Source organism: Pleurodeles waltl, chromosome 5 (genome assembly GCF_031143425.1).
Source record: "Pleurodeles waltl isolate 20211129_DDA chromosome 5, aPleWal1.hap1.20221129, whole genome shotgun sequence".
NCBI classification, from domain to species: Eukaryota; Metazoa; Chordata; class Amphibia; order Caudata; family Salamandridae; genus Pleurodeles; species Pleurodeles waltl.
The window spans coordinates 573,973,016-573,999,440 of NC_090444.1; the positions used below are offsets into that span (position 1 = coordinate 573,973,016).

The 26,425-nt window shown below is 47.8% G+C and overlaps 1 protein-coding gene across 4 annotated transcripts in view; it reads left to right on the plus strand.

Moving 5' to 3' along the window:
- The window catches only part of LOC138295834 (uncharacterized), a 1,330,477-nt gene that overhangs the window by 1,208,375 nt on the left and 95,677 nt on the right, over positions 1–26,425 (plus strand). For all 4 annotated transcript variants that reach the window (XM_069234393.1, XM_069234396.1, XM_069234394.1 and 1 more), the window contains 2 exons: positions 10,384–10,461; positions 20,478–20,555. In XM_069234393.1, coding sequence (XP_069090494.1) covers positions 10,384–10,461; positions 20,478–20,555 — 156 coding nt within the window. The remainder of the gene's footprint in view (positions 1–10,383; positions 10,462–20,477; positions 20,556–26,425) is intronic.

The window sequence follows — 26,425 nt, forward strand, 5'->3', positions numbered from 1 at the left end:
AGCGGCGGTAATACCGCCAACACGCCGGCGGTAAAAAAAATGGAATCATGACCACGGCGGAAACCACCAACACAGACAGCCACTTTAACACTACGACCGCCACAGTAGCAACAAACACTGTGGCGGTAACCGCCAACAGCCAGGCAGAAGACAATGTACCGCCCACCCCATCACAACCCGCTAATCCGCCAGCTTTTCCGGGGCGGTACCAATGCCATCAAAAGCACGGCAGAAACAGTGTTTGGAAGGGAAACCACTCACCGCTCGACACTCAACAAAGAACCAGGACGCCATGGAGCCCGAGTTACAGGTCCTGCCCATGCTGGTCTACCTCCTCATCTACCAGGAATACCAAAGGTGGCGGCAATGACCACGGTGAGTCCTGCACCTAGTACACAGGGGAGGGGAGATACAAATGAGAGTGACAGACACACGCAACACCCCTACCCCCAACACCACACACACAAACACATGCAACAACATTACATTTACACCCCCTAACCCCCTGGAAGAACGCAAGGACAAAAGGAATAGAGTCAAATCAGTGATATATTAGAAATAGGAAGATATACTTAACGAATATAAAAGCAGTATTTACAAAAATATGCAATATGTACATAAGGCTGTACATTGTCCTTTACAAATGTCCATGGGCCACTGGGCCAAAAATCATGGGCCAAGCCCACACTTGATTCCTGCCTCAATATGGAGAGAACACTGCAGGGGCATTAGGTAGAAAACACACAGGCACCTCAGGGGGATGGGGAATGGGGGGCACCTCAGCCTGAAGATGGTACTACGCCACTGACACTGGAGGGGGCTCCATGCCCACAGCGATGTCCTGGGGAGTGCAAGGCCACAGTCTCTCAAGTGGGTGGTCTGCCCACTGCTGGGCCTGGGGAGTGCAAAGCCACAGTCTCTCAAGTGGGTGGTCTGCCCACTGCTTGGTCCTGGGGAGTGCAAAGCCACAATCTCTCTAGTGGGTGGTCTGCCCACTGCTTAGTCCTGGGAATTGCAAAGCCACAGTCTCTCTAGTGGGTGGTCTGCCCAATGCTTGGTCCTGGTGAGTGCAAGGCCACAGTCTCTCTAGTGGATGGCTTCTCCACTGGTTCTGGAGGGGGCTTTGTGCCCAGTGTGCTTCATCCTGCCAAGGATAGGGTGAGTGGATGCACATCTCCACTAGTTCTGGAGGAGGCTTTGTGCCCAGTGTGCTTCATCCTGCCAAGGAGGGGCTGAGTGGATGGCTTCTTCCACTGGTTCTGGAGGAGGCTTTGTGTCCAGTGTGCTTCATCCTGCCAAGGATAGGGTGAGTGGATGCATTATCCACTGGTTCTGGAGGGGGCTTTGTGCCCAGTGTGCTTCATCCTGCCAAGGATAGGGTGAGTGGATGCATATCTCCACTGGTTCTGGAGGGGGCTTTGTGCCCAATGTGCTTCATCCTGCCAAGGAGGGGCTGAGTGGATGCATATCTCCACTGGTTCTGGAGGGGGCATGGTGTCCAGTGATGCAGCACTTGGGGTGTGACAGTTCACATTCCCTCACCTGGGTGTCTGAGGCATGAGATTTGCAGGGACCAGGTTGCAAGATAGTCCATGGAGGCAGGGCTAGACTCCATCCTGCGGCGCCTAAGGCTGCAAACTGGTGGTAGTGCAGGTGCTGGTGGTGGTGCTGCCAGTGGTGGTGGTAGGCTCCAGCCCGTCTCCTGCAGCCTCGGACGGCTGCACACTGGGGCTGCTGGTGCTGGTAGTGGTCCTACTGTCAGCGGTGCAGGTGGCGGGGCTTGCAGCAGGGCTGTTGGCGGTGCTGCCCGCGGGGCTGGCGGTTCTGCTGGCAGGCACCAGGCCTTCACCTGCAGCCTCCGATGGCTGAAGTGCCTTGCCTTGGTTTTCTGCCCCTTCCTCACCTTGGCAGATGCTGTTGTGACCTCGACTCTGGCAGCTGGAGTTTTGGAGGTGGCCTTGCTGGGTGGGTCGTGCTCCTTGCCCTTGCTGCATGCTGTCCCCTTCTTCACCATGGCAGGTGGGGGAATAGTTTGGTCTTTGAAGAGGTTGGTGGCACACTGGCTTGCCTGACGGGTGCCCCCTTTGAGCCTCTGGGATTTGCAGGTACCACAGCGGACATCCACTTGTTGGCTGAGGTGCTGGCCTGGGTTCTGGACACCCTGGCACGAGGGGAAGGACGGGGGGAGGGGTAGGGAACAGGTCAATGTTTGCCAGGAAAATCTTTTTAGACACACTGGGGTGGGAAGAGGGAGAGGGTTTCGGAGTGGAGGAAGAGGGAGTGGTTGTAGGAGGTGTCTGTCTGCTGAGTTTGGGTAAAGGTGCACGTGCTGGATGCTGTTGTGAGGTGGATGGCTGTTGGGTGGGTGGGTGCTTGCATTTGTGTACTTTGGGAGGAGGGTTCACATACACACTGGGAGTGAACACAGGGGACGTGTGCAGGGATGTGGTGGTGACTGCCAGTGAGGGGTGAGTATTGATGCCCGTGACGGTGATGGAGGTAGTGAATGAGGATGTAGTGCATGCAGGGGTGAGTGGAGACGATACTGGGAGGGAGGTGGACGAGGAGGAGGAGGGGGACACAGTGGAGGCAGTGGATGTTGGTGTGTCTGCATGGGGATGGTGCTTGTGTGAGTGCCTGTGGGATGAAGTGTAGTGCTTGTGTTTGCCTGAGCCACTTCTGGGTGTTGATTTGGGTGAATGCTGGTCTGAAAGTGTGCTTGGGATAGGCTGGGGTTGAGGGGATTGGGACTGGATAGAGGAAGTTGGAGGTGGTAGGCTAGACACAGGGACAAGGGCTGCCATCAGGGAGTTGGCCAGAGCCTGAAATGATTTCTGTTGGGCCGCCACGCCAGAGTGAATGCCCTCCAGGTATGCATTTGTTTGTTGCAAATGCCTCTCGACACCCAGGATGGCATTCAGAATGTTTGACTGTCTAACAGTGAGGGATCTCAGGAGGTCAATAGCCTCCTCACTGAGGGCATCAGGGCTGACTGGGGCAGGGTCTGAGGTGTCTGGGGCGAAGGAGATGCCCACCCTCCTGGGTGAGCGGGCATGGGAAACACGCTGAGGGGCTGCTGGGAGGGCTGTGCTGGTAGGGGTGGTGGTGGCTGTACCTGTTGTTGGGGTGGGCACAGAGGTGTCCGCCACTGCCAGGGAACTTCCATCGGAGGAGGAGTCGCTGTCTGTGGTCTCCCCTTCTGTCCTGGTTGGGATGCTCCCCCGCCCTCCGTCCCACTGGTGCCCACACCCTCGGTGGATTCGGCCTCCAGGCCCATGTGGGATGCAGCTCCCTCCGTCGCCGCTACCTCTGCTCCTCCGCCAGATGATGCTAATGCACAGAAGGACAGGGTGACAAAACAAAAAGAGGGGGAAGAGACAGAGGATACACTTGGTCAATGCCGGCAACACCACTACCGTTGGCGTACACAACACACAGGTAGTAGCCCTATGCACTACGCCATGCCCAACCATTTACTAAGATAGTCACCAGCCCATGGGGCACAATGCCTAATGCCATCAGCTGCACACCAGAAACCCACAGGACCCTTCCCAGTAGTAGATGCCCACTAACACTATTGGGGTAGGAGTGCTTCAGAGCCTACCCAACAAGGCACCTACCCTGCCATCTTTGCCCTGGCCTAGGGGCACCCATAGCCCACATCCACCACCCAGGTACCTCTTAACGTGCGCAAAGTCAGGATTCAGATTCTGTACTCACCCCCTTGTGGCTGCTGTGATGCCTTCAAGCAACCATCCAACTCCGGATAGGCCACCGCTAGGATGCGGAACATCAGGGGGGGTCATGGTGCGACAGGCACCCCTTCCTCGTTGGGAGGCTAGCCCCAGCATGGCCTCTGCCGTCTTCTTTGCCCAGCCTTACAGGTCCTCCCACCTCTTACGGCAGTGGGTGCTCCGCCTCTCAAAGACCCCCAGGGTCCGCACCTCCTTGGCGATGGCACGGCAAATACCCTTTTTCTGGTGGGCGCTGACCTGCAGGAAAAAGACAGCAGAAAAGGGAATCAGTCAACCGTCCGGACCGTCAGACTCATGGCCCACCAGATCCCTCCCATCCCCTGACGCACATGCATTGACCACCTTACAAGCTGCACTATGGGCAGGACGCCTCTGCCAACCCCCCCACATGTGGCTTACATAGACAGCACTCCAAACATTCATTGCCCATGCATCATGGTCACAGTGTACTCACCTATTTGTCTGGAGGACCGTAGAGTAATGTGTACTGAGGTAGGACCCCATCCACCAGTTTCTCCAACTCCTCCGCAGTGAAGGCAGGGGCCCTTTCCCCAGACACATGAGCCATGGTCGGTTCCAGACACAGGTCACAGCAGCACTTGCAGTGTAGGTCCTCTCCTGTTGAAGGTCAGGTAGCAAGTGAGTGGATAGATAGAAAATGGCGGTGACATCCGCGGCGGAGCGTACCTTCACCACCGGCGTACATCGCCATTGGTTCCTGGAACCCATAGGGCCCAATGATAACCTATGCGAAGTTGCGCGGCGGTCATCGACTGCCTACCGCGATGGTGCACAACGCCAGCGCAATTACCTTATTTCCACTTGTCCCTCCTCACAGGTCAGGCATCCGCAATTTCAGGGGGCACAGGGCATGGCACGTAAAGTAAACAAATCATCATTAGTGCAATAGATGTGGGAATATGACCCACTGCTCACCGTTCTCTTCCATAGGCTTCAACCGCTGAGGCTGAATATGAGATGGTGACATCCTCCGGTGTACAGACTCCTGGTGGACCTTGCAACAATGGAGGACAGACACATTATCATAACCTACAGACTTGATCGTGCCACAATCCAAGAACTGTGTGCCCAATTGGAGCCAGACCTGATGTCAGCTATCTGCCAGCCCGCAGGTATCCCCCCTCTAGTACAGGTCCTGTCAGTGCTCCATTTCCTGGCAAGTGGTCCTTCCAAACAACAGTGGCCATGGCATCAGGGATGTCTCAGCCAATGTTCTCCAACGTGTTGACCAGAGTGTTGTCTGCCCTGCTGAAACACATGCGCAGCTACATCGTGTCCCCCCAGGTGGAGGATTTGGCCACAGTGAAAGCTGACTTTTATGCCCTGGGACATATCCCCAACATAATTGGTGCCACTGATGGTACACATGTGGCATTTGTCCCCCCTCCCTGGAGAAATGAACAAGTTTTCAGGAATAGAAAAAGCTATCACTCTATGAATGTGCAGATGGTGTGTTTGGCGGACCAGTTCATCTCCCATGTGAATGCCAAATATCCTGGCTCTGTGCATGATGCCTTTATCTTAAAAAATAGCATCATCCCATATGTGATGGGCCAACTCCAGAGGCACCGGGTGTGGCTAATAGGTGAGCCAAAGGTCCCCACACACTATGAGTAGGTGTCTGGGTATGGGGTTGTACCTAAGGGTTAGTGTGTGTTTGACAGTTGTCCCTCAATATTTGCAGGTGACTCTGGTTACCCCAACCTGTCATGGCTACTGACCCCAGTGCAGAATGCAAGGACAAGGGCAGAGGAACGCTACAATGAGGCACATGGGCGTACAAAGAGGATTACTGAAAGGACCTTCCACCTCCTGAAGGCCAGGTTCCGGTGCCTCCATCTGACAGGTGGCTCCCTGTACTACTTACCCAAGAAGGTGTGGCAGATCATTGGTGCATGTTGCACAACCTGGCCTTGAGACGCCAGGTGCCTTTTCTGTAGGAGGATGTGCCTGGAGATGGTCTTGTGGCAGCGGTGGAGCCTGTGGACAGTGAGGAAGAGGAGGCAGAGGAAGAAGATGTTGACAACAGAAGCAATATAATTCAGCAGTACTTCCAGTGACACACAGGTGAGACACTTTAAGTTCACCTAACATTTCAGTTATCTGTTGTACATTGTACAAGGCAGCCTCTTTCCCTATGTCTATGGCCACTGATTGTACCCTTTGGCATCTCTATTGTCAGATCTCTGTGCCCCACTCTGGCTCTTGCTATGTGTACTGCTGCCCACCAAAGGTCATTCCAAAGTATATTTCACTTTACATTTGAGTTGCAATGCTTTGATAATGTTGAACTAATACATTTGTGAATCATTTGACAGTCTCCAGATTAGTATTTGTTCCAAGGGTGTTTATTTAGGTGCTCATAAGTAGAGGGGGATGTGCAATGGGCTGGGTTGATGGTGGAGGAAGGTCCATGGTAGATTCCAGTCTCTTGGTATCACAGGTGCATTGTCTAATGGGGCATAGGAAGGGGAATAATGGCAGTTCAAGGTGCTCAGGGTGACAGAGTGGGACAGAAGGGTAACAATCAGGAGAGTCTTATTTCCTTGCGGGGTCTTGGCACTGTTCTCTGGCATCTGCCTGGATCGCAGGGACCGTTTGTGGTTTGGTTCTCCTTCTGAAGGGGGTGGGGTACTGTTGGCCTGTTGGTCCTGTGGCGGGGCCTCCTGTCCACTAGCGCCGGCGGAGGTGGAAGGCTGTACATCAATTTGGCTAGTGTCAGGCGCCCATTGTCATGCCATTGCTTCCCTCATGGTCTTGCCCATGTCAGCCAGCACCCCTGCAATGGTGATCAGGATGCTGTAGATGTTTGTTCATCCCTGATCCCCAGGTACTGTCCCTCCTGCAGCCGCTGGGTCTCCTGCAACTTGGCCAGTATCTGGCCCATCGTCTCCTGGGAATGGTGGTATGCTCCCAGGATGTTGGAGAGTGCCTCGTGGAGAGTGGGTTTCCTGGGCCTGTCCTCCCCTTGTTGCACAGCAGTCCTCCCAGCTTCCCTGTTGTCCTGTGCCTCTGTCCCCTGAACCGTGTGCCCACTGCCACTGACCCCAGGTCCCTGATCATCCTGTGTTTGTGGGTTGTCTGGGGTCCCTGTAATGGTGGACACACTGCTGATTGACGTGTCCTGTGGACAGTGGCATGGGCCCGCTGGGTGGGTGCTGTGGTGGTGTTTCCTGAGGGGGGGAAGCTCTGTGGTGGGTTGGGACTGTGGCAGGGTAACGGACTGTCCAGAGGTCCCGAATGGGCCGGGTTGGTCATCCTGATCCAGGCATGCAGAGCTGCTGTCGTCACTGTGGGCCTCTTCACGGGGGGGACTGGATGTAGCTGGCACATCCTTTCTGGTGACGTTGAGTATGGGTCCTGTGGGGGATGCAAATACAGTGTTAATATATCTGCATGTGCCATCTTGTGCATGGGTGTGTTTCCCTGTATTATTGTGATTTCCCTGTCAGCTTGGCCTTGTGTGAGTGGTGATTTTGTGGGCTGGGTGAGTCTCTCTACTGGGCATACTGTAGTGATGGGTGTCCATGCAGGTCTGTGTTGGGGGTCCACGCTTTGGTGTTGCATGCAGGTCTTGGTATTGGGATGGGTGGGTTGTGATAGTGGGGTATATGTGAGGTGGTGGAGTGATGGGGTGAGGATAGTGGTAGGAGTTTGTGATGACATGCAGGTTGGGTGGGGAGGATAAAGTAGTAAAGATTTGACTTACCAGAGTCCAGTCACCCTGCTACTCCAGCGAGGCCCTCAGGATACCTAATTGCCAAGATTTGCTCCTCCCATGTTGTTAGTTGTGGGGGAGGAGGTGGGGGTCCACCACCAGTCCTCTGCTACCTGGTGTCTTGCAACGACGGAACGCACCTCCCCCGTAGGTCGTTCCACCTCTTCCTGATGTCATCCCTGGTTCTTGGGTGCTGTCCCACGGCATTGACCCTGTCCACAATTCTCCGCCATAGCTACATCTTCCTTGCGATGGACGTCTGCTGCACCTGTGATCCGAATAGCTGTGGCTCTACCCAGATGATTTCCTCCACCATGACCCTTAGGTCCTCCTCTGAAAACCTGTGGTGTCTTTGGGGTGCCATGGATGTGGTGTGAGTGATATGTGTGAGGATGTGTGGGGGTGATGTGTTGGGGTGTATGCTGTGACGTGCGTGGCTGGTGTATGGGTGATGGTGTTCTGTGCCTCTGATTGAGTGGGTGTTCCTGGCTTGTGTCTCCCTGTAAATACAAAGTGAGGACAAGACAAAACCAGGGCACTCCGAGTAATAAGTCCACGATGAAGAAAGTTGCAGATTTCTTTATTCCCATATGTTGAGAAATATCAAATCAATGTTCTCTACTTTACAGCGTTACTACGCGCACGCCGCTATTCTCATTCCTCCCTGCCTCTCGGGACCGGTGAGGGGTCAGGTGTGGGCTTATCAGGGCCCTAACACGTACCATCCCTTAATTTCCGGATGCCTTTGGTTTATGCACTCCTTACTTCTTCAAGGACCGTTACTTTCCTGCGCAATAAGGGACATCTCTGGACACTCTTGTTTTCAACCATCTTTATGCCTTGAAAAAGTCTGTGTGGATGAAATACGTGTTGGCTGTCTCTGAACATTGATGTGATTTTTCTCAAACATGAGGAAATGGCTATCTCTGAACATTGATTTGATATTTCTCAACATAAGGGAATAAAGAAATCTGCAACTTTCTTCATCGTGGACTAATTACTCGGAGTGCCCTGGTTTTGTCTTGTCCTCACTTTGTATTTACAGCACGTGACATAGGAGGCATTTTGACATTCTTTCTGTGCTCTGTGCATTTCGATACCCATGGTGGTTGGGTATTTATACCAGGTTGGTACCCTCCTCATGACTCTACGTTTTCCATAGGAACTTTGTTGCTTTTCATCTCAGATGTGCGATATTTTTGCATCAACCACCGTCTATTAATTCTCACTTTTTGTGTCTCCCTGTGTTGGCAATCTTTTTTTTCATTGAAAGGGTTGTGGGTAATGTGGGTGGGTGTTTTATAGTGGTGTGAGTGTGTGGGTGTGGTGTGTGTATGTGTGTCAGGTGTGTGTAGTTTGAATTGTCCAATCTGGTGGTGTTTTGTAAACGTGTGTGTATTTTGAGCACGGCGGTGTGTACCGCCAATGGTTCACCGCGGTTGAAAGACCGCCGCGGTGATTCGTGGGTCATGATACTGTGGGCATATTCCTGTTGGCGTAATGGTGTGGATTTTGCTATCGCCAGTTTATCAATGACCTTTGGGCTGGCGGACTTGTGTGGGTGTCTGTATTGTGGTGGAATTCTCAGTGTGGGTCATAATACCCGTAGCGGAATACCGCCGCAGGCACGGTATGTTGGCGGCCGTCAGCACGGCGGAAGGTGGCATTTACCGCCATGGTTGATATGACGGCCATAATCTCATAGGTTCCTTCTCTAAAGAAATATCATTGTCATTTGATGATAACTTGACCCATAGACACACATTCTTGCACTTCTGGATGAATCTTGAATAGACTCTGCTTTTCTGTCAGATGTCCATTGTGCTGCTTGGTTTCTTTTAAGATCACATGGAACTTATAGCACTTCACCTAGAATTGTGTATCCACTAGATTCCAATAAGATATGTCCTGGATGTTATCCCTTAAACTTCCCTTGTTTTCTCCACAAAACTTTGGATAGTATACCTGTCCCATGCCCTGACAAAGAGCAGTGAGCCTGAAATGCAGTGGGGATTACCACTGTAAAATTCTGAGGACTAAAACGGAGATTAAGCATCACGTTTTGTTCATATACAGTGGAACTGTAAACATTCCCATAATAAAAGAGAATTGAATTGGTTTTATCCTAGTACAACTGTCTCCACAATTTTTCCCAAAACAAAGCCTGGGTAGGTGTTTTGTGGTGCCTAGCCTACGAAACCTCAAGGAATGACGGAGTAGCTCAGTTGTATGGAAGCATATTACTTAAATACATTATAGTACTAGAGCACATTTTTATCCTTCAAATTGCATGTTACCTAAGTAAACGATCAACGGTATTTTGGAACGTCTCATAGTTGTTGAAGGTGGTAATTTTGTGAAAATATTAATTGGAAACCACCCACAAGACATATTTTCATGCATACAGAGAATTTTCACACCACTGAATTAAAGTGTTGTATCTCTGATGGGCATGACTTAGAGTTAAAAGTATTTGCTCACAAAAAACATAATAGGGGAGGTAATGGATTTTTGCTGAAAATCTTCCCAATTACAAGGTATCCAAAAACCTACCCAAATAAAAGTCGAGAGAGAGGAACACAGAAGTTGCATGCAGTGGCTTTGATGGATCAGGAAACAGATGTGGAATCTCATGTCATAAGTGTAAATCCAGCGATTTAGATGCAAAAACATTTTTAAATGTTTAATTATTAGTATTTGTATGTTGGGTATAATGAGGAAAGCCACTAACCCACAACAAGTAAATGAAAACCCATTGCCAAGCAGTGAACAATTATTAGCCTGAAACAATAATGGAACATATGGTTAGAAGTGCCTCTTTTAAGTACAAGTAATACTACAGGACATTTGAATACACTTTATTTCATGACATTTTTACTCTTTGTGCAGAGACTTCAAAATTGGTGGTGCTGTTGGTGAGAAAACACACATGGAAGGAGGAGGTGCACAATTAATGATGGGTTCAGGGTATGTATATCATGAGTCATTGCTAAACAGTCTATTCACAGGGAAGTACATTTGTCAAATGTAACAGACATTTTACAGTAACATCTGCTGGGTCTATTGTGACGGTGTTACAATTGTTTCATTTCCTCCACTATCAGAAGTAACTCATGCAAGAACTTTAACTTTCACAAAGCCAGAACACATTTTCACTCAATAACAAATAATTGTGTGAAGTGTAGCTTGAATGCCTAAAATGGTGGCCTCAAGTTGGTGAGGCTCCATCTGAGCCCTGAAACATCTGCATCATCTTGTTGATCCTGACCCTATGGGCACAGAGTTTGCTCTGTTCTCGGGTAGAGAGTGTGATGAACCTCCGCTGTGGCTGCACATGCCTCTCCTGAGACACAGACTTGGTGTAAGTCAAATGGCTGGGCCATGAGGTGAAGCTGAGCCTGGAGGTGTGGCGGGCCCTGGGGACAGAAGAGTCACCACGTTGACATCTGAGGAGGAGTGGGCTGGGATTGAATCCAAGAGTCCTGTCCACTTTTAACAGGAGCACTCAGTTGAGGGCCAAGGGCAACCGGTCTCTGCCTGGGTCTTTACATTGGCTGCTGCCCAGCCCAAATAAACAGGAGCTGGGTAGGGGGGGGGGATAGGATGAATAATGATCGCTATGCATCAATACACCCTGACTCATCTCTACACGTCTGTGTCCTTTCAGGATGTGTGGGGGGCCGCTCAGGAGATACACCAGTATCAGGCAACGGGGTGCAAGCCCTGGTATACGAGCACGCCCTCCTCAACAATAGGCAGCTGGGTAGAGTAGCTATTGACCCGGGTCCTGGCTGTCATTTGATAAATGCTGCTGCCTAGATGTAGCAAGAAATGCGTGACCCCAGCCCCCATCACCAAGTGGGAAATTATGGAATCTGCATTGTGTCCAATGTGGTGTCTCCTGTTTAGTGTGGTTCCATTTTGAATCTGCCAGAGAAACAGAGCTCTTCTCCAAACTTTTGGCTGGCGAAATAGTGTGGCGGCTTGAGAGTCTGGTGTTTCATGTGCACCTGGAGTCCTAGCCTCCATTTCCTTGAACTCCACATGGTGCTGGGATGTAAATTTAGCCCTCCTCCTTAACAACACTAATAGGAACTCAGAGGCATGGGAGGGCACTACACATATCATGGGAAGAGATGAGTTTTTCAAAACGATCACACTGTCACGAGTCCCATACATGAACCAAAATTGCCATTTATTTTCCCTCCTACCTTTTTCACTGACATGCGGTCACTCCTGGGGAAGCTGCTATGACCAGGGTCTGAGTCTAGGGTTTTGTTTCTTAAGTATATGCAGATGTTGTATGATGGTGGGTTGGATATTACTGACATCCATCTTTACTACCGGCCATGCCAGTTCATTGTAATTAATGACTGGAATTTAGGGACCAAAATTACCTAGCCTTTATATTGGAGGTTGATCGCCTTCAGGACTTTAAATTGGAGGCTTACACAGTGGATCCATCCTGCAGAGACTCCCAGTATTGACTAGAGTCATGCTCATAATTTGACACTAGGCCCTAGAATCCAGTACGTGGTATAAGACACCAAAATGGTGAAACCCCTTTGTAGCAGGGTACCCAGCTCTCACAGGTGGCAGTACATAAGGGACTTAAACCCTGGGATGTAATTGGAATATCCAAGTTGGTGGATGTCTGGGTCAGTGACCACATTAAACCCCACAAGAAGCCTGTGCGTGTAGACTCTCTACATAACTCACAATTCTATTGGTATTGCACCCTGTCATGCCCTCCTAAAGCACAAAGATCAGTTTACAGCTGTCCCAGGGTTGAAAAATAGCTGTGGAACAACTTGGCAGGAAGGGCTTAGCGATGATGTATAGTTTGCACTTTGTCACTACCCTAAACCAGTTGAAGTATCAGAGAACAACATGGCAGAAAGATCTGCATAATCTTGAAGTTAAAGGTTGGATTGAAGCCAAAATGGCTTTGAAATAATTTGTGATCACCACCTGACTTAGACCAGTACAATTTAAAGTAATTTCACAGAACATATTCCGACCCTGTAAAATTATGGCAAATGGGGTGGAAACAAATCCAACCTCTCACGCTGCCCTACTGCTGGGAAAATTAATGACAATGAGTACCTAATACCTTAATTATTATTGGCATTGGATCTCAAGGTCCAGCGTGCAAGCACGCTTTCCTTAACAGTGAATCACCACAACTGGATGCAGGAGCTTCTCCATTCAGAGTATGAACCACTGTGAAACTGCTGAAGAAGGGGGGTATCAAGCACAAGGATGTGAAAACAAATAACATACGATATGGGGTCAATGGTATGGTTATTTCCAAAATGTAAAGTGGATTTAGTGATGATTTTCTCTGTGATCAAATTGCATTCTGCTACATAGCAATGTGAACTGATGGGATGGGAGAGGAGACATCAAACATCAGGAAAAAAGTGGGGGCTAACCATGTCAAAAAGAGGCCTTTTCTCACAGTACTCCCCTCCCCAAATGAAAGAGGATGAGACTACACTTTCCCTAGTGAGTCTTCATCATCTAAGTGGAAGGACCTGGAAAGGCAATCTGCATTGGCATGGGCAGTTCAAGGTCTGTGATCCATTTGAAAGTCCATTCCCTGTAGGAAATGGACCACCTAAGCAGTTTGTGGGTTTCACCCTTCATGTGTTGTAGCTATCTGAGAGGCCTATGGTAAGTCTGAACTATGAAGTGAGAGGCAAACAGGTATGGCCTTAGCTTCTTCAGGGCCCAAACCACAGCAAAGGCTTCCCTCTCTATGGCACACCACTTTTGTTCCGTAGGGCGTAGTTTCTTGCTTTTAAAAACAACTGACTGGTCATATTCATCATTATTTTTTCTGGGAAAGGACCACTCCTATCCCCATTTCAGAAGCATCTGTTTGGACTATGAATTGCCTGGAGTAGGCTGGTGCTTGTAGCACTGAAGCAGAGCACATAGCCTTCTTCAGAGTGCCAAAGGCCTGTTGACAACTCACTGTCCAGTTAACATTTTGGGGCATTTTCTTGGAGGTTAGTTCTGTGAGGGTGGCAACTATAGTGCCATAATCCTTAACAAATCTCCTATAGTATGCAGTCAAGCCAAGGAATACAATGACTTGTGCCTGGGTTATGGGAGCTTTCTAAGCCAAAATAGTCTGAATCTTGCGTTGGAGTGGTTGTACTCGGCCTCCACTAACCAGATGAACTAAGTAAACATCTTTTGCCTGCCCTTTCAGGCACTTACTGGCCTTGATAGTGAGGCCTGCCTTTTGCAGAGCCTCAAGGGCCTTCCCTAGGTTGATCAGGTGATCCTCCCAGGTGGAACTATAGACAGCTATGTCATCCAGATAAGCTGCACTAAATGTTTCCAGTGCAGCAAGGACTTAGTTCACCAATTTCTGGAAGGTGGCAGGTTAATTCTTTAATCCAAAGGGCATAACAATGAACTGATAATGCCCACTAGGAGTAGAAAATGCTGACCTCTCTTTTGCTCCTGGGGTCAGGCCAATCAGACACTACTCAGATGTTAAATCAAAAGCACTCAGATATTTGGCTGCCCATAATCTGTCTGTAAGCTCATCTGCTCTTAATATTGGGTGTCCATATGTCTTTGTCACAGAGTTTAGGCCCCTGTAGTAAACACAAAACTTAATTTCATTTTTCTCTCCTTTAGAGTGAGGTTTGGGGACTAAAACTACTGGGCTAGCCTAGGGACTCTCAGGGGGTTCAATGACACCCAAATCCAGCATACTTTTAACTTCTGCTTGGATACGCTCTCTGACAAGGTCTGACTGTCTATAAATCATGTTCTTGACAGGTAAGCTGTCACCCTTGTCCACATCATGGGTACACCAGTTTGTCTTTCCAGGTATCTGAGCATACTGGTTGGTGACCTGCCTGCAATCAGCTTGCTGTTGTTCTGTGAGGGTGTCTGATAAGACTACTGCATCCACAGAACAATCATGTGGGTTGCTGGATAGGAAAGGAGATCAGGGAGAGGTTCACTCTCATACTTCCTGTCCCTCATCTGTAACCATAAGCCTTGTCACATCAGCTCTATCATAGAAGGGTTTTAGGCTGTTGACATGGATGATTCTTTTTGGATTTTTTGCAACTGCCCAGGTCAACTAAATAAGTGATGTCCCCTTTTTTCTCAAGTATGGGATAAAGTCCAGACCATTTATCCTGGAGGGCCCATGGAGCAGCAGGCTCCAACACCCAAACTTTCTGCCCTGGTTGGAACTCCACCATACCAGCTTTCCAGTCATACCAAAGTTTTGAAGCTCCTTGCTGGCTTGAAGATTTTTGCAGGCTTTATCCATGTGCTCAGCTCAGCCATTCTTGACCATAGGCAACACACATAGTCCACAATATCCTGCTTGGGCTCTGAGAGGTTTCTAACAGCCTTTCCTGGCAAGACCGAGTGGTCCCCTAACAGGGTGCCCAATCAAAAGTTCAAATGGAGAAAAACCCAGTCCCTTTTGTGGCATTTCCCTGTAGGCATTTCCCTGTAGGCAAAGGAAGCAGGACATCCCATCTACTACTGAGTTTTTCAGGGAGTCTTCCAATCATGCCTTTTAGGGTCTGGTTAAATCTTTCAAGCATCCCATTGTTTTGTGGATGGTACTGGGCGGTGAAGGTTTAGGTCACCCCACATTCCTGCCACATGTGTTTTAAGTATGTAAACATGAAATTTGGGCCTCTGTCTGATACTACCTCCTTAGGGAACCCTACCCTGGTGAAGAAACCCAGGAGGGCTTTGACAACTGCAGGTGCTGTAATGGTCATAAGGGGTATAGCTTCGGGATACTAGTGGCATGATCCACTACCACTAGTATGTATCTGTGCCCTGATGCTGTTTAAGAGTAAAGAGGGCCAACAATGTCGACCCCCACCCTTTCAAAGGGTACACCAACCAGTGGGTATAGCATTAAGGGGGCCTTTAAGTGTCCACCTGCTTTGCCACTGGCACCCTCACGTTTTGGGACATTCCTGGCCAATAAAAGTAGTTAACTAACCTACTCCAAGTCTTGTTTAGGCCCAGATGCCCTGCTAGGGGGAACTCATGGGCTAGAGTGATGAGAAATTCTCTGAATGTCTGGGTCACTACCACCCTACTGGTTGTACCAGGCTTGAGATCTGTGGCCTCAGTGTACAGATGCCCCTCCTCCCAATAAACCATGTGGGTACCACAGACATTCCCTAACTATTCCTGTGCAGATTGCTGCCTCAGGCCTTTAAAAGTGGGGCAGGTCCTCTGCCCCTGCCACATATCTTTCCTGGAGGGTCCCCTGGGCCTAAGATCTGTGGGTGGTAAGGCTCACACTCCTCAGGCTGAGTTCCCTCCGAGGTGGATGACTCCTCCTGAGAAGAGAGGTCCTGTTTTAGGATCTGTTTTGAAGCTGGTCCCCCAGTTTTCTTGCCTTGTCTCTTGGGGGGCTGGTCCACTCTTTCAGGATCCAGCTCTCCTTTTTCTCTCTGAAGTTTGCTTTATGTCCTTGTCTTAACACATGCCCACTCAGAGATCCCTAGCATTGCTGCATGGGTCTTCAGTTCTACTTTAGCCCAGGGGGAATGCTCCAGGTCATGTCCAAGCAGACAATCTACAGGGGTGGATGAGGACACAACCACTTCTTTTTGCCCTACTACTCCCCCTAATCAAGGTTACCATAGCCATGGGATGAAACTTTGTCTCATTGTCAGCACTGGTGACAGGCTATGACTTCCCTACCAGGAACTGATTTGAGTTGCCCAAGTGCTGAGTTATCATGGTAACACTAGCTCTGTGTCCCTCAGTGCTTCTACTTTCTTCCCATTAATCAAAGGGTGCTGCCTGTATTTTTGTATATTACTTGGTCAGGCAGCACAGGATAATTCTACCCTATCCTCAGTGACTAATGTTGCCTCTGTGGGGTCATTGGCATGGCCAGGCCAGACCTCTGACCCCATCTGGATATTGACAACTGCATTTACTGCAGATTGACTATTTGTGTTCCTACAACCAGAGTCTCCAGTTTGGTGGCCTTTAGTTTTGGAGTCATGGCACCAAGCCTTGCTTGGGTAAAAGTGTCTTCCTTTGTACCCCCTTTGGACTGTTAAGAGTCTCTGGGCCCACCCTCTGTGCAGGTTTGTGGGGACTTTGAGAAGATTCTTTGTTATTTTTGTTTCAGCTCCCATCTTTCCCTCGGGGTGGCTTTTTGGCCTCTTTCTTTTGGTCTCTCCCACCAGTGGAAGTCTTGGTCACCCTTGCTTTGACCGAATGGTCTGCCTTCCTCCCCAGTTCTCGAGGGAAAAGTGGACCTAGGTCTACCAGATGTTGATGTAGCCTGTCATGCTCTTCAATTAACAGGTTATACAGCCTATCATAATCCTGTACCTTGTTTCCAGCTAACCAACCACCCAGAATGTTTACTGACTAGTTCACAAAGTCTACTCAGGTCTGGCTCTGGGTTTTCGAGCCTCCCTGAACTATATTTTGTAATCTTCAGTTGTAAATCCAAAGCCCTCAATCAGGGTAGCCTTCGTAACTTGAAGCCAACCCTAAAAATCAATAAGTGGTATAAGACTGCAACTGGTGAAAACCCTCTATCAGGGTGCCTAGCTCTCACGTGTGGCAGGCCTTAAGTTATTTAAACCATGGGATGTAATAGGAATATCTAATTTGGGGGATGTCAGGGACCATTTTAAGCACCTTATTTAGGGTTTGGCACAGGGGTTGCTCCGTCACAACAGTGACGGATAACCCATCTGCTGAAATCTAAATCCCATTGTTTTCAATGGGATTTAGGTTTCAGTGGACGGGATATCCATCACCATTGTGATAGAGTAACTCCCCACCAAACTCTAAATGAGGCCCTTAATTTTATGAGCAGCTTGTGCCTGATTACTCCCTACATAATTTACAATTCTATAGGTATTGCAGCTCTGTCATGTCCTCCTAAAGCACCAAGATCAGTTTACAGCTGTCCCAAGGTTTAAACCACTCAAGTCTAAAATAACTGTACAACAACTTGGCAGGAAGGGCATAGCAATGATATATAGTTTGCACTTTGTCACTACCGTAGACCATTTGAAGTACCAGAGAACCAGATGGCAGAAAGATCTGTAGAAACTTGAAGTCAAAGGATGGATGAAAGCTAAAATGGCTCTGACATAGTTGGTGATCACCACCCGACTTATACCAGTACAATTTGAGTAATTTCACAGGACAATTTCCGACGCTGAAGAATTATGGCAAATGGCGAGGAAACAAATCCAATCTCCCAAACTGCCAAACTAGTGGGGAAATTATTGATATGGCTTTCCTAATAGCGAATTATTATTGGCAGTGGGATCTCGAGGCCCAGCATGCAAGCACGCTTTCTTCAAGAGCAGAATCACCACAACTGGATGGATGCAGCAGCTCCTTTATTCGGAGTATGACTAAGGGGTATGGACCACTGTGATGCTGCTGAAGAAAGGGTATATCAAACACGGGGATGTGAAAACAAATATCATAGGATATGGGTTCAATGGTACAGCCATTTCAAAAAATTTCAAATGGATTTAGGCTGGTTTTCTCTGTGATTAAATTGTACTCTGCTACTTAACAATGTGAACTGAAGGGATGGGTGAGGAGATGAAGAAGCTGATTTATTTTTTGTTGATAAGCTGAAAACAATAATACATTGTTTAAAAAGATGTGTTTTGCTCACAATAAAGGCATTGTTTTATATATATCTTCTTGTCTATCATACATTGGATTGTTGAGAAATATAATCTCATGGGTTCCTTCACTAAAGAATATCACTGTCATTTGGTGAGGCAGTTTTGCTGAAAACATGACCTTTCTGTGTTTTGGATGATACCGAAACATATTAGACAAGTAAATTATGACCCAGAGCACATTTTTCCTTCAAACTGCATACTATCGTAGAAAACGTTTAAGGGTGATTTCGATAATTTCATAACTGTTAAAGGTGGTAGCGTGATAAAAAACATATGCAGAGGAAACCACTCAGCATATATTTTTGTGCATCGAAGGATATGTTTACTCCTCTGGATTTTTCCCTATTGCCATTTATATACTGTTGTATCATCCTTTCACAAGGTATGCTTTCGGCTTTCGGATATTTCTTCAAAAAACAATCTGACCTTATAGACACACACTCTTGCACTTCTGGATGGATCTTGAATAGACTCTGATTTCTGTCACACATCCATTGAGTTGCTTGGTTTCTTTAAAGAGTACATGGAACTTGTAGCACTTGTAGAATGGTGCACGCACTACTTTATTATATGATGAGTCCTGGATGTTACCCTTACAGCATTCCTTGTTTCTGCCACAAAACTGCACATAGGCCCTCATTCTGACCCTGGCGGTTCTCTACCGCCAGGGCCAACGGGGGCGGGAGCACCGGCGACAGGCCGGCGGTGCCCCCTTGGGCATTCTGACCGCGGCGCTTTGGCCGCGGTCAGAACGGGAAAACCGGCGGTCTCCCGCCGGTTTTCCACTGCCCGTAAGAATCCTCCAAGGCGGCGCAGCTCGCTGCGCCGCCGAGGGGATTCTGACAATCCCTACCGCCATCCTGTTCCTGGCGGCTCGCCCGCCAGGAACAGGATGGCGGTAGGGATTGTCGTGGGGCCCCTGGGGGCCCCTGCAGTGCCCATGCCAAAGGCATGGGCACTGCAGGGGCCCCCGTAAGAGGGCCCCGCTAGTATTTCACTGTCTGCGTAGCAGACAGTGAAATACGCGACGGGTGCAGTAGCACCCGTCGCACCTTCCCACTCCGCCGGCTCGATTACGAGCCGGCATCCTCATGGGAAGGGAGTTTTTCCCTGGGCTGGCGGGCGGTCTTTTGGAGACCGCCCGCCAGCCCAGGGAAAAACTCATAATACCCTCCGCGGTCTTCTGACCGCGGAGCGGTATAATGGAGGGCGGAATCCTGGCGGGCGGCCTCCGCCGCCCGCCAGGGTCATAATGAGGCCCATAGTGTACCTGCCCCACTCCCTGACGAAAAGCAGCAAACTGGAAATGCACTTGCGTTTACCACTGTACAATTCTGAGGACCAAAACAGAGATTAAATATCAAATTCTGTTCATATACAGTAGAACTGTAAACATTCCCATAATAAAAGAGAACTGAATTGGTGTTATCCTAGTACAGCTGTCTCCATATTTTTCCCCAAAAAAACCTGTTCGGTGTCTTTTGTGGTGATTAGCCTGCGAAACCTCAAGGAGAGATAGAGTAGCTCAAATATATGGAAGCATATTAGATAAATACAGTATAGTACTATAGCACATTTTCATCCTTCAAATTGCATGTTACCTAAGTAGAAGAATCAAAGGTATTTTGGATCGTTTCATAACTGTTGAAGGTGGTAATTTTGTGAAAAATATTAATTGGAAACCAATCACATGATAAATTTTCTTGCTACAGAGAATTTTCACACCAATGAATTAAAGTGGTCTATCTATGATGGGCATGACTTAGAGATAACCATATCTGCTCACAAAAACATTTATATGGAAGATAATGGATTTTTACTGAAAAGCTTCCCAATTATAAGGTATCCAAAATCCTAACCGAATGAAACTCGAGAGAGGAACTCAGAAGTTGCATGCAGTGGCTTTGATGGATCAGGAAATAAATGTGGAAGCTCACTTTATAAGTCTAAATCCTGCCTTCTAGATGCAAGAACATTTTTAGATGTGTAATTCTTAGTATGTGTATGTTGTGTATAATGAGGAAAGCCAAAAACCTGCTAGAAGTATTTGAAAACCCATTGCCAAGCAGTGAACAATTATTAGCCTGAAACACTAATGGACCATATGGTTAGAAGTACCTCTTATAAGTACAAGTAATACTACAGGACATTTGAATACACTTATTACATGTGAACAATTATTAGCCTGAAACAATAATGGACCATATGGTTAGAAGTGCCTCTTATGAGTACAAGTAATACTACAGGACATTTTAATACACTTATTACATGACGTTATTACTCTTTGTGCAGAGACTTGAAAATTGGCGGTGCTGTGGGTGAGAAAAAACACAGGGAAGGAGGAGGTGCACATTTAACGATGGGTGCAGGGTATGTATATCATGATTTAATGCTAAACAGTCTATGCCCAGGGAAATAAATGTGCCAAATCTATAACAGATATTTTACAGTAACGTCCTCTGCGTCTAGTGTGACTGTGTTACAATTGTTTAATTTTCTCCAATATCAGAAGTAACTCAAGCAATAACTTTTACTTTCACAAAGCCAGAACAAAGGTCCATTAAATAACAAACTGTGTGAAGTGTAGCTTGAATGCCTAAAATGGAGGCTTCGACTTGGTTAGGCTCCATCTGAGCCCTGAAAAATCGGCATCATCATGTTGATCCTGGCCCCATTGGCACACAGGTTGCTCAGTTCTCAGCATTAGTGGGCAGAGAGTGTGATGAACCTCCGCTGTGGGTGCACATGCCTCTCCTGAGACACAGACTTGGTGTGAATTCTGTGGCTGGGCCAAGAGGTGAGTCTGGGTCTGAAGATGTGACGGGCCCCTGGGACAGGAGAGTCGCCACATTGGCATCTAGAGAGGAGTTGGTCTGGGAGTGAATCCAAGGGTCCTGTCCACTGTTAACAGGAGAACTCAGTTGGGGGCCAAGGGCAAGCGCTCTCCTCCTGCGTCTTGACGTAGGCTGCTGCCTGGCCTGAATAAACAGGAGCTGGGTAAAGATGATTGATGTGCCTTGGCACACCCTGACTCGTCTCTATGCCTCCACGCCCCTCAAGGCAGTGTGAGGGGGTCGCTGGAGGGATACACCAGCATCAGGCAACGGGTTGCACGGCATGGTACACGAGCACTCCCTCTTCAACAATAGATAGCTGGGTAGAGTGCCCATCGAGGTGGGTCCATCTGGAATTTTAAAATTGTTGCTGCCTTGGGTTTCAAGAAATGTGTGACCCTAACACCTGTCATTAAGTGGGACATTAGGGCATCGGCATTATGGCCAGTGCTGCGCCTCCTGTGATGTGTGGTCCCTTTTCAAAACAGCTACAGAAATAGAGCGAGTCCACCCCCCTTATCCTGTGTTATGGCTGACTATTGTTTCGGTCTGTACCTGGAGGCCTAGCCTGCATTTCCTTAGGCTCCACATGGTGCTGCGGTGTAAATATAGCACCCCTCCTTAACAACACTAAAAGGGACTTGGAAGCTTTGGAGGGCAATACCCATATTTATCATGGACAAAGGTGCGCTGTTAAAAAACATACTCTCCTGATTCCCATACATGCATCAGAATTACCATTTATTTCCCTTCTGCCTTATTCACTGACATACAGTCACTCCTGGGGAAGTTCCTATAGGCAGGATTTCAGTCCAGGGTTTCGTTTCTTAAGTGTATGTAGGTACTGTATGAAGGTGGGCTGTGTATTCCAGACATCCATCTTTACTACTGGTCATGCCAGTTCATTATTATTATTAATGACTAGATTTTGGTGACCAAAATGACAGGTTTTTAAACATTGGAAGTTGATCTCCTTCAGGACTTTAATTTGGCGGATTATAAGGTGCCTCCATACTGCTGGGACTCTTAGAATTGACTATGCCCTGGCTCATAATTTGGCCAGAGGCCCTATAAACCATTAAGTGGTATAAGACACCAACTGGTCAACCCCTTCTCTTACAGGGTGCCTGGCTTTCAAGGTTGGCAGGCCTTAAGGGGTTTAAATACTGGGATGTAAAAGGAATATCAAAGTTGGGGGACAGCTGGGTCGGTGACCTCCCCAAATCATGTGCGCAGCTTGTGTCCGAGTACTGCCTAAGTAAGTCACAATTATATAAGTATTTGCAGCCCCGACAAGCAACCACAAAGATCCGGTTGTTGCTGTCCTAGAGTTTAACCCCCTCAAGCCTGAAGTAACTTTGGAACAATTAGGCTAGAACGGCATGTCACTGATGTATAGATTAGACTATATCAGTGCGCCCAGACCTGTTGAAGTAACCGAGAACCAGGTAAGAGAAAGCTCTGGCTAATCTTGACAACAAAGAATGGAATGAAACCAAAATGGCTTTGAGGTACTAGGCGATATCCTCCTGACTTAGACCAATACAATTCAAGTACTTTCACCGAACGTATTTTGACTCTGTAATAATAGGGAATGGTCAGGAAACAAAGTCCATACTGGTGAGGGGGATTATTTTATATGATTGGATGAGGTACTAGGCCAACGAAAAGTGCAGGAGCCCAGACAGGTGATCTTTGGTGCAGAGGGGACTGGAAGCATATCTCCGGTACTTGCTAGTAGTAGGAAGGGATACCTTTAATCACCATATTAAAAGTGACAGTTATCCCGCCCCCGGAAGTGACGTCATTTCCGGTGGCTGGGACTTCCTGTGTCCCTGAAAGCCCTCCACGGAAGTGACGTGGATGCATGGGGGGTGTCACGTGGTTTGTGACCTCATGGTGTTGCCGAGTAGAGACCCCTTTTTTTTTGTTTTTTTGAAATGTTGCATATAAGGAGCTGGTTAGAACCGACTGTCAAACCGTGAACCAGTGCTGAAACAGTTTGTCAAGGCGCCATGAAGAGATACAATCCGATCGCCAGAAAAGCCGCCTCCTCAGGGGCCCTGAACACTATTGGTAGATATTACCGCACCCTAGCACCTCTTACGATGGATGAGAATGCACAACAGGCTGGCCCTGACACCCAGGATACCGATGTTACCGGTTTTCAAGAGGAACTTTGCTATCGGCTTGAAAAGCTCAACCTCGAGGATGTGTTAACCCTGATATCCCCTATTAAGGGGGCCGGCAGTGACAGCGATGCCTCGAAAGATGAATTAAGTGTTGCATCTAACTTCATAGACATTGAAGATGTTGAAGAATATGTAGCACCACCGAATTCGCCCATCTATGAAGACATGGGCTTCCAGGAGGACCCCGAGTCAGAGGCCGTTGTTGTGCAGCCATGAGTTGTAAGCTCCGGCGATGTTTCTAACCCGATGGACCTCTGCGACTCCCAAGATTTCAGAGGAGCCTCTGAGTGTGGCAAGAATGTTGAGGTTAGTAAAGACATTTTCGTCTTTTTTTTTTTTTTTTTTTGCCTGTATACTCTGGTGTCATACTTTTAACTGATAATGTGTCTTGTGCTTTCTGTTTGAACCCTAGAACGCAACTGAAGAAAGAGAGCCTCTAGAAGGGTCCGCGCCAAAGGTTAACGCCGTAAATTTTTACTGCTTATGCTGTTCCAGACAGTCTGAAAGTATTACAAGCCAGAACAAAGAGCCTCGTAAGAAATGTGTTTGCACCTACACTATCCGCGATTTTGAAAAGGAAGCTCCGGGCGTACCCTATGACGCCATATGGCCAGTTAAAGGTTTTGCAGCGGCCGTTGTGAACACGTGTGTTAAACGGGATTATTATGACCTTTGTTACGGGCATAAAATTAATGAACCTCAACAGGAGGCTCACGAATGTCTATACGATGCGTACACTGCAAGAACAATTCGCAATATTTGTAGCCGGCTAGACCCTCACCGGGTATATAATTTGTTAAGGGTGGTGCACAGGCTGTCAGCTGTGAAGAAAGGTGTCCACGGTGATATGATTAAGGTCTTGGCTGCGGCTGTCAATGAGATCCAATACGCTGCTGAGCCCTGCTCAAAACTCGACCGTATGCACGGGATGTGTCCCCACTTTGACAAAAGTATGATAGAAAGGGTTATAGAAAGACAAATGTGTGACATTTATTATAAAAACAGAAGAATGATGTCTTTAGCCCCACGAAAGCTGTTTTAAAAAAATAAATAAAAATAAATAAATAAATAAAGCAGACCATAAATGTGTTACTTAACGCTCCATACTTACTCACTTTTAGGCGGGGAATCCGGGTATCGAGATGCAAGATGTCTATGAGTTACACCCGGGCTACATCTGTATCGGGAGATTGATATTTGTGCTGGTTAAAGAAAGAATAGCTGAAATACAACCTGTGACTCTGCAGTATCTGAACATTTCGGAACCTTCGGCCTTGTTCAATGTAGCAGTCATGTGTGTATCGCCAAGTGGTCTATCAATGGACGGCTAAACGCATCTGTTAAATGCCTGACCTCGGACAAAGATCACGATCGCAAGTTAAGACTTTCACCTGAGTCGGGGATACATGGGGCTTTGGAGAACATGACTGAAGATTATCTCACAAATAAAGGTTCTGCATTGTCATACCTAGAACTGTATGAACTGTTGAATTCTGTCAGTATCCTGAGCGTTCAGAGTTATAGGCGTGGGGAGCGGGAAGTCACGTCTAGAGCTATTGAGAGTATAGCTATAAAAATATCAAAGTTCGTGACGCTTAGGGTTTGTAAAAGGACATGCACTGAGTAACATGTGTAATGTGTGTTGTACTATGTATACGATTGTAAAAAGGCCACAGCGGTCCGTCGTTTTGACATCTATAAGCTATGTAGCACAAAATGTCAAATACACGCTGGTTGTGTAGCCCAGCCACACTTTTATGTTTTTTATGTTTAATAAAATGACCTTACACAAAACAGGCATCTTTCATTTCGTGGTGATGGTGGGAGACAGCATGACGGATGCGGATTTAAGGAAGCTTTATTACGATAAACAGGGGGTTGGAAGCTTCGGAGGCTCCGAAGCTCTATTTAGAAGGGCTCGAGCTGAAAATTAATCTGTAAAACGTGCCAGTGTGAAGACATGGTTAGCTGGGGAAGAGGCTTATTCGCAACACAAACCTGCCAGGAGACGCTTTAAGAGGAGGGCCACCGTTGTTAACGCACAGCTCGATTATCAGTGGCAAGCTGACATAATCAGCCTCCAAGATCTAGCAAAACATAACAATGGCTCCATGTATATATTAACAGTCATAGATGTCTTGTCCAAGTATGCCTATGCAGAGTCATTAAACGATAAAAGTGGTACCAGCGTTACATCTGCTTTTAAAGACATCTTCGCTAACGGGCGCGTGCCTCAAAAACTACAAACAGACGCCGGAAAGGAATTTTTAAACAAACATTTCCAAAAATTATTAAACAAGCACGCTGTTCAACATTTTGTAACGCACACAGAGGTAAAGGCTGCTGTTGTAGAGCGTTTTAACCGTACTTTAAAGTCGAAGATGTGGCGATATTTCACCGCCAACAACACCTACAGATACGTGGATGTTCTACAGGCTTTTATAGATGTTTATAACGCCACCTACCACAGGACAATCAAAATGGCCCCCGTTAAGGTAACAAGGGATAATTCGTTAACGGTGTGGAGAACGGTGTACGGTGGGCGTCTCACGCCGAAGGTCAAGAAACTGTCTTTAAAAGAAGGGGATCATGTCAGGGTTTCAAAGTTGAAAGGTGTCTTCACCAAAGGCTACCAGCAGACATTCAGCGATGAGATATTCAAAGTGGAAAGTGTTGAGTTTAAAGAGGGGGTATATTTTTACAGGTTAAAGGACTACGATGGTGAAAAGGTAGCAGGTGTCTTTTACAACGAAGAGTTACAGAAGGTACCCTACGATCCGAACAGGGTGTAGAGGGTCGAAAAGGTTCTGAAACGGAAAGGGAGCGGTGCCCGGAGACAGGTGCTGGTCAAATGGCGAGGGTGGTCCGAGAAATTTAACAGTTGGGTTCTGGTCAGCTCGTTGCACGGTGTGTGAGGTCAAGCTGTAAGCGCCAGGATGGAGAACTCCCCTTTTTATATCACGCTACCATCCAATGCTTTGAAGGACATGTTCCCAGACAATCAGATTTCGAGTTATACGGTGAAACTGGCAAAGCCAGTGGATTTGAAAGGACCCTGGGAGGTGGCACTAACGGAAATACAGTACCATAGAACTTGGAATACCTTTACAAAGTCCGATGTTAAATTTCATATAAAGCACCCGCAGGATGCCCTGACCTTTCCCCTGACTTACCCACACGGCTATTACCCTACCGTAGCGACGGTGATCGAGGC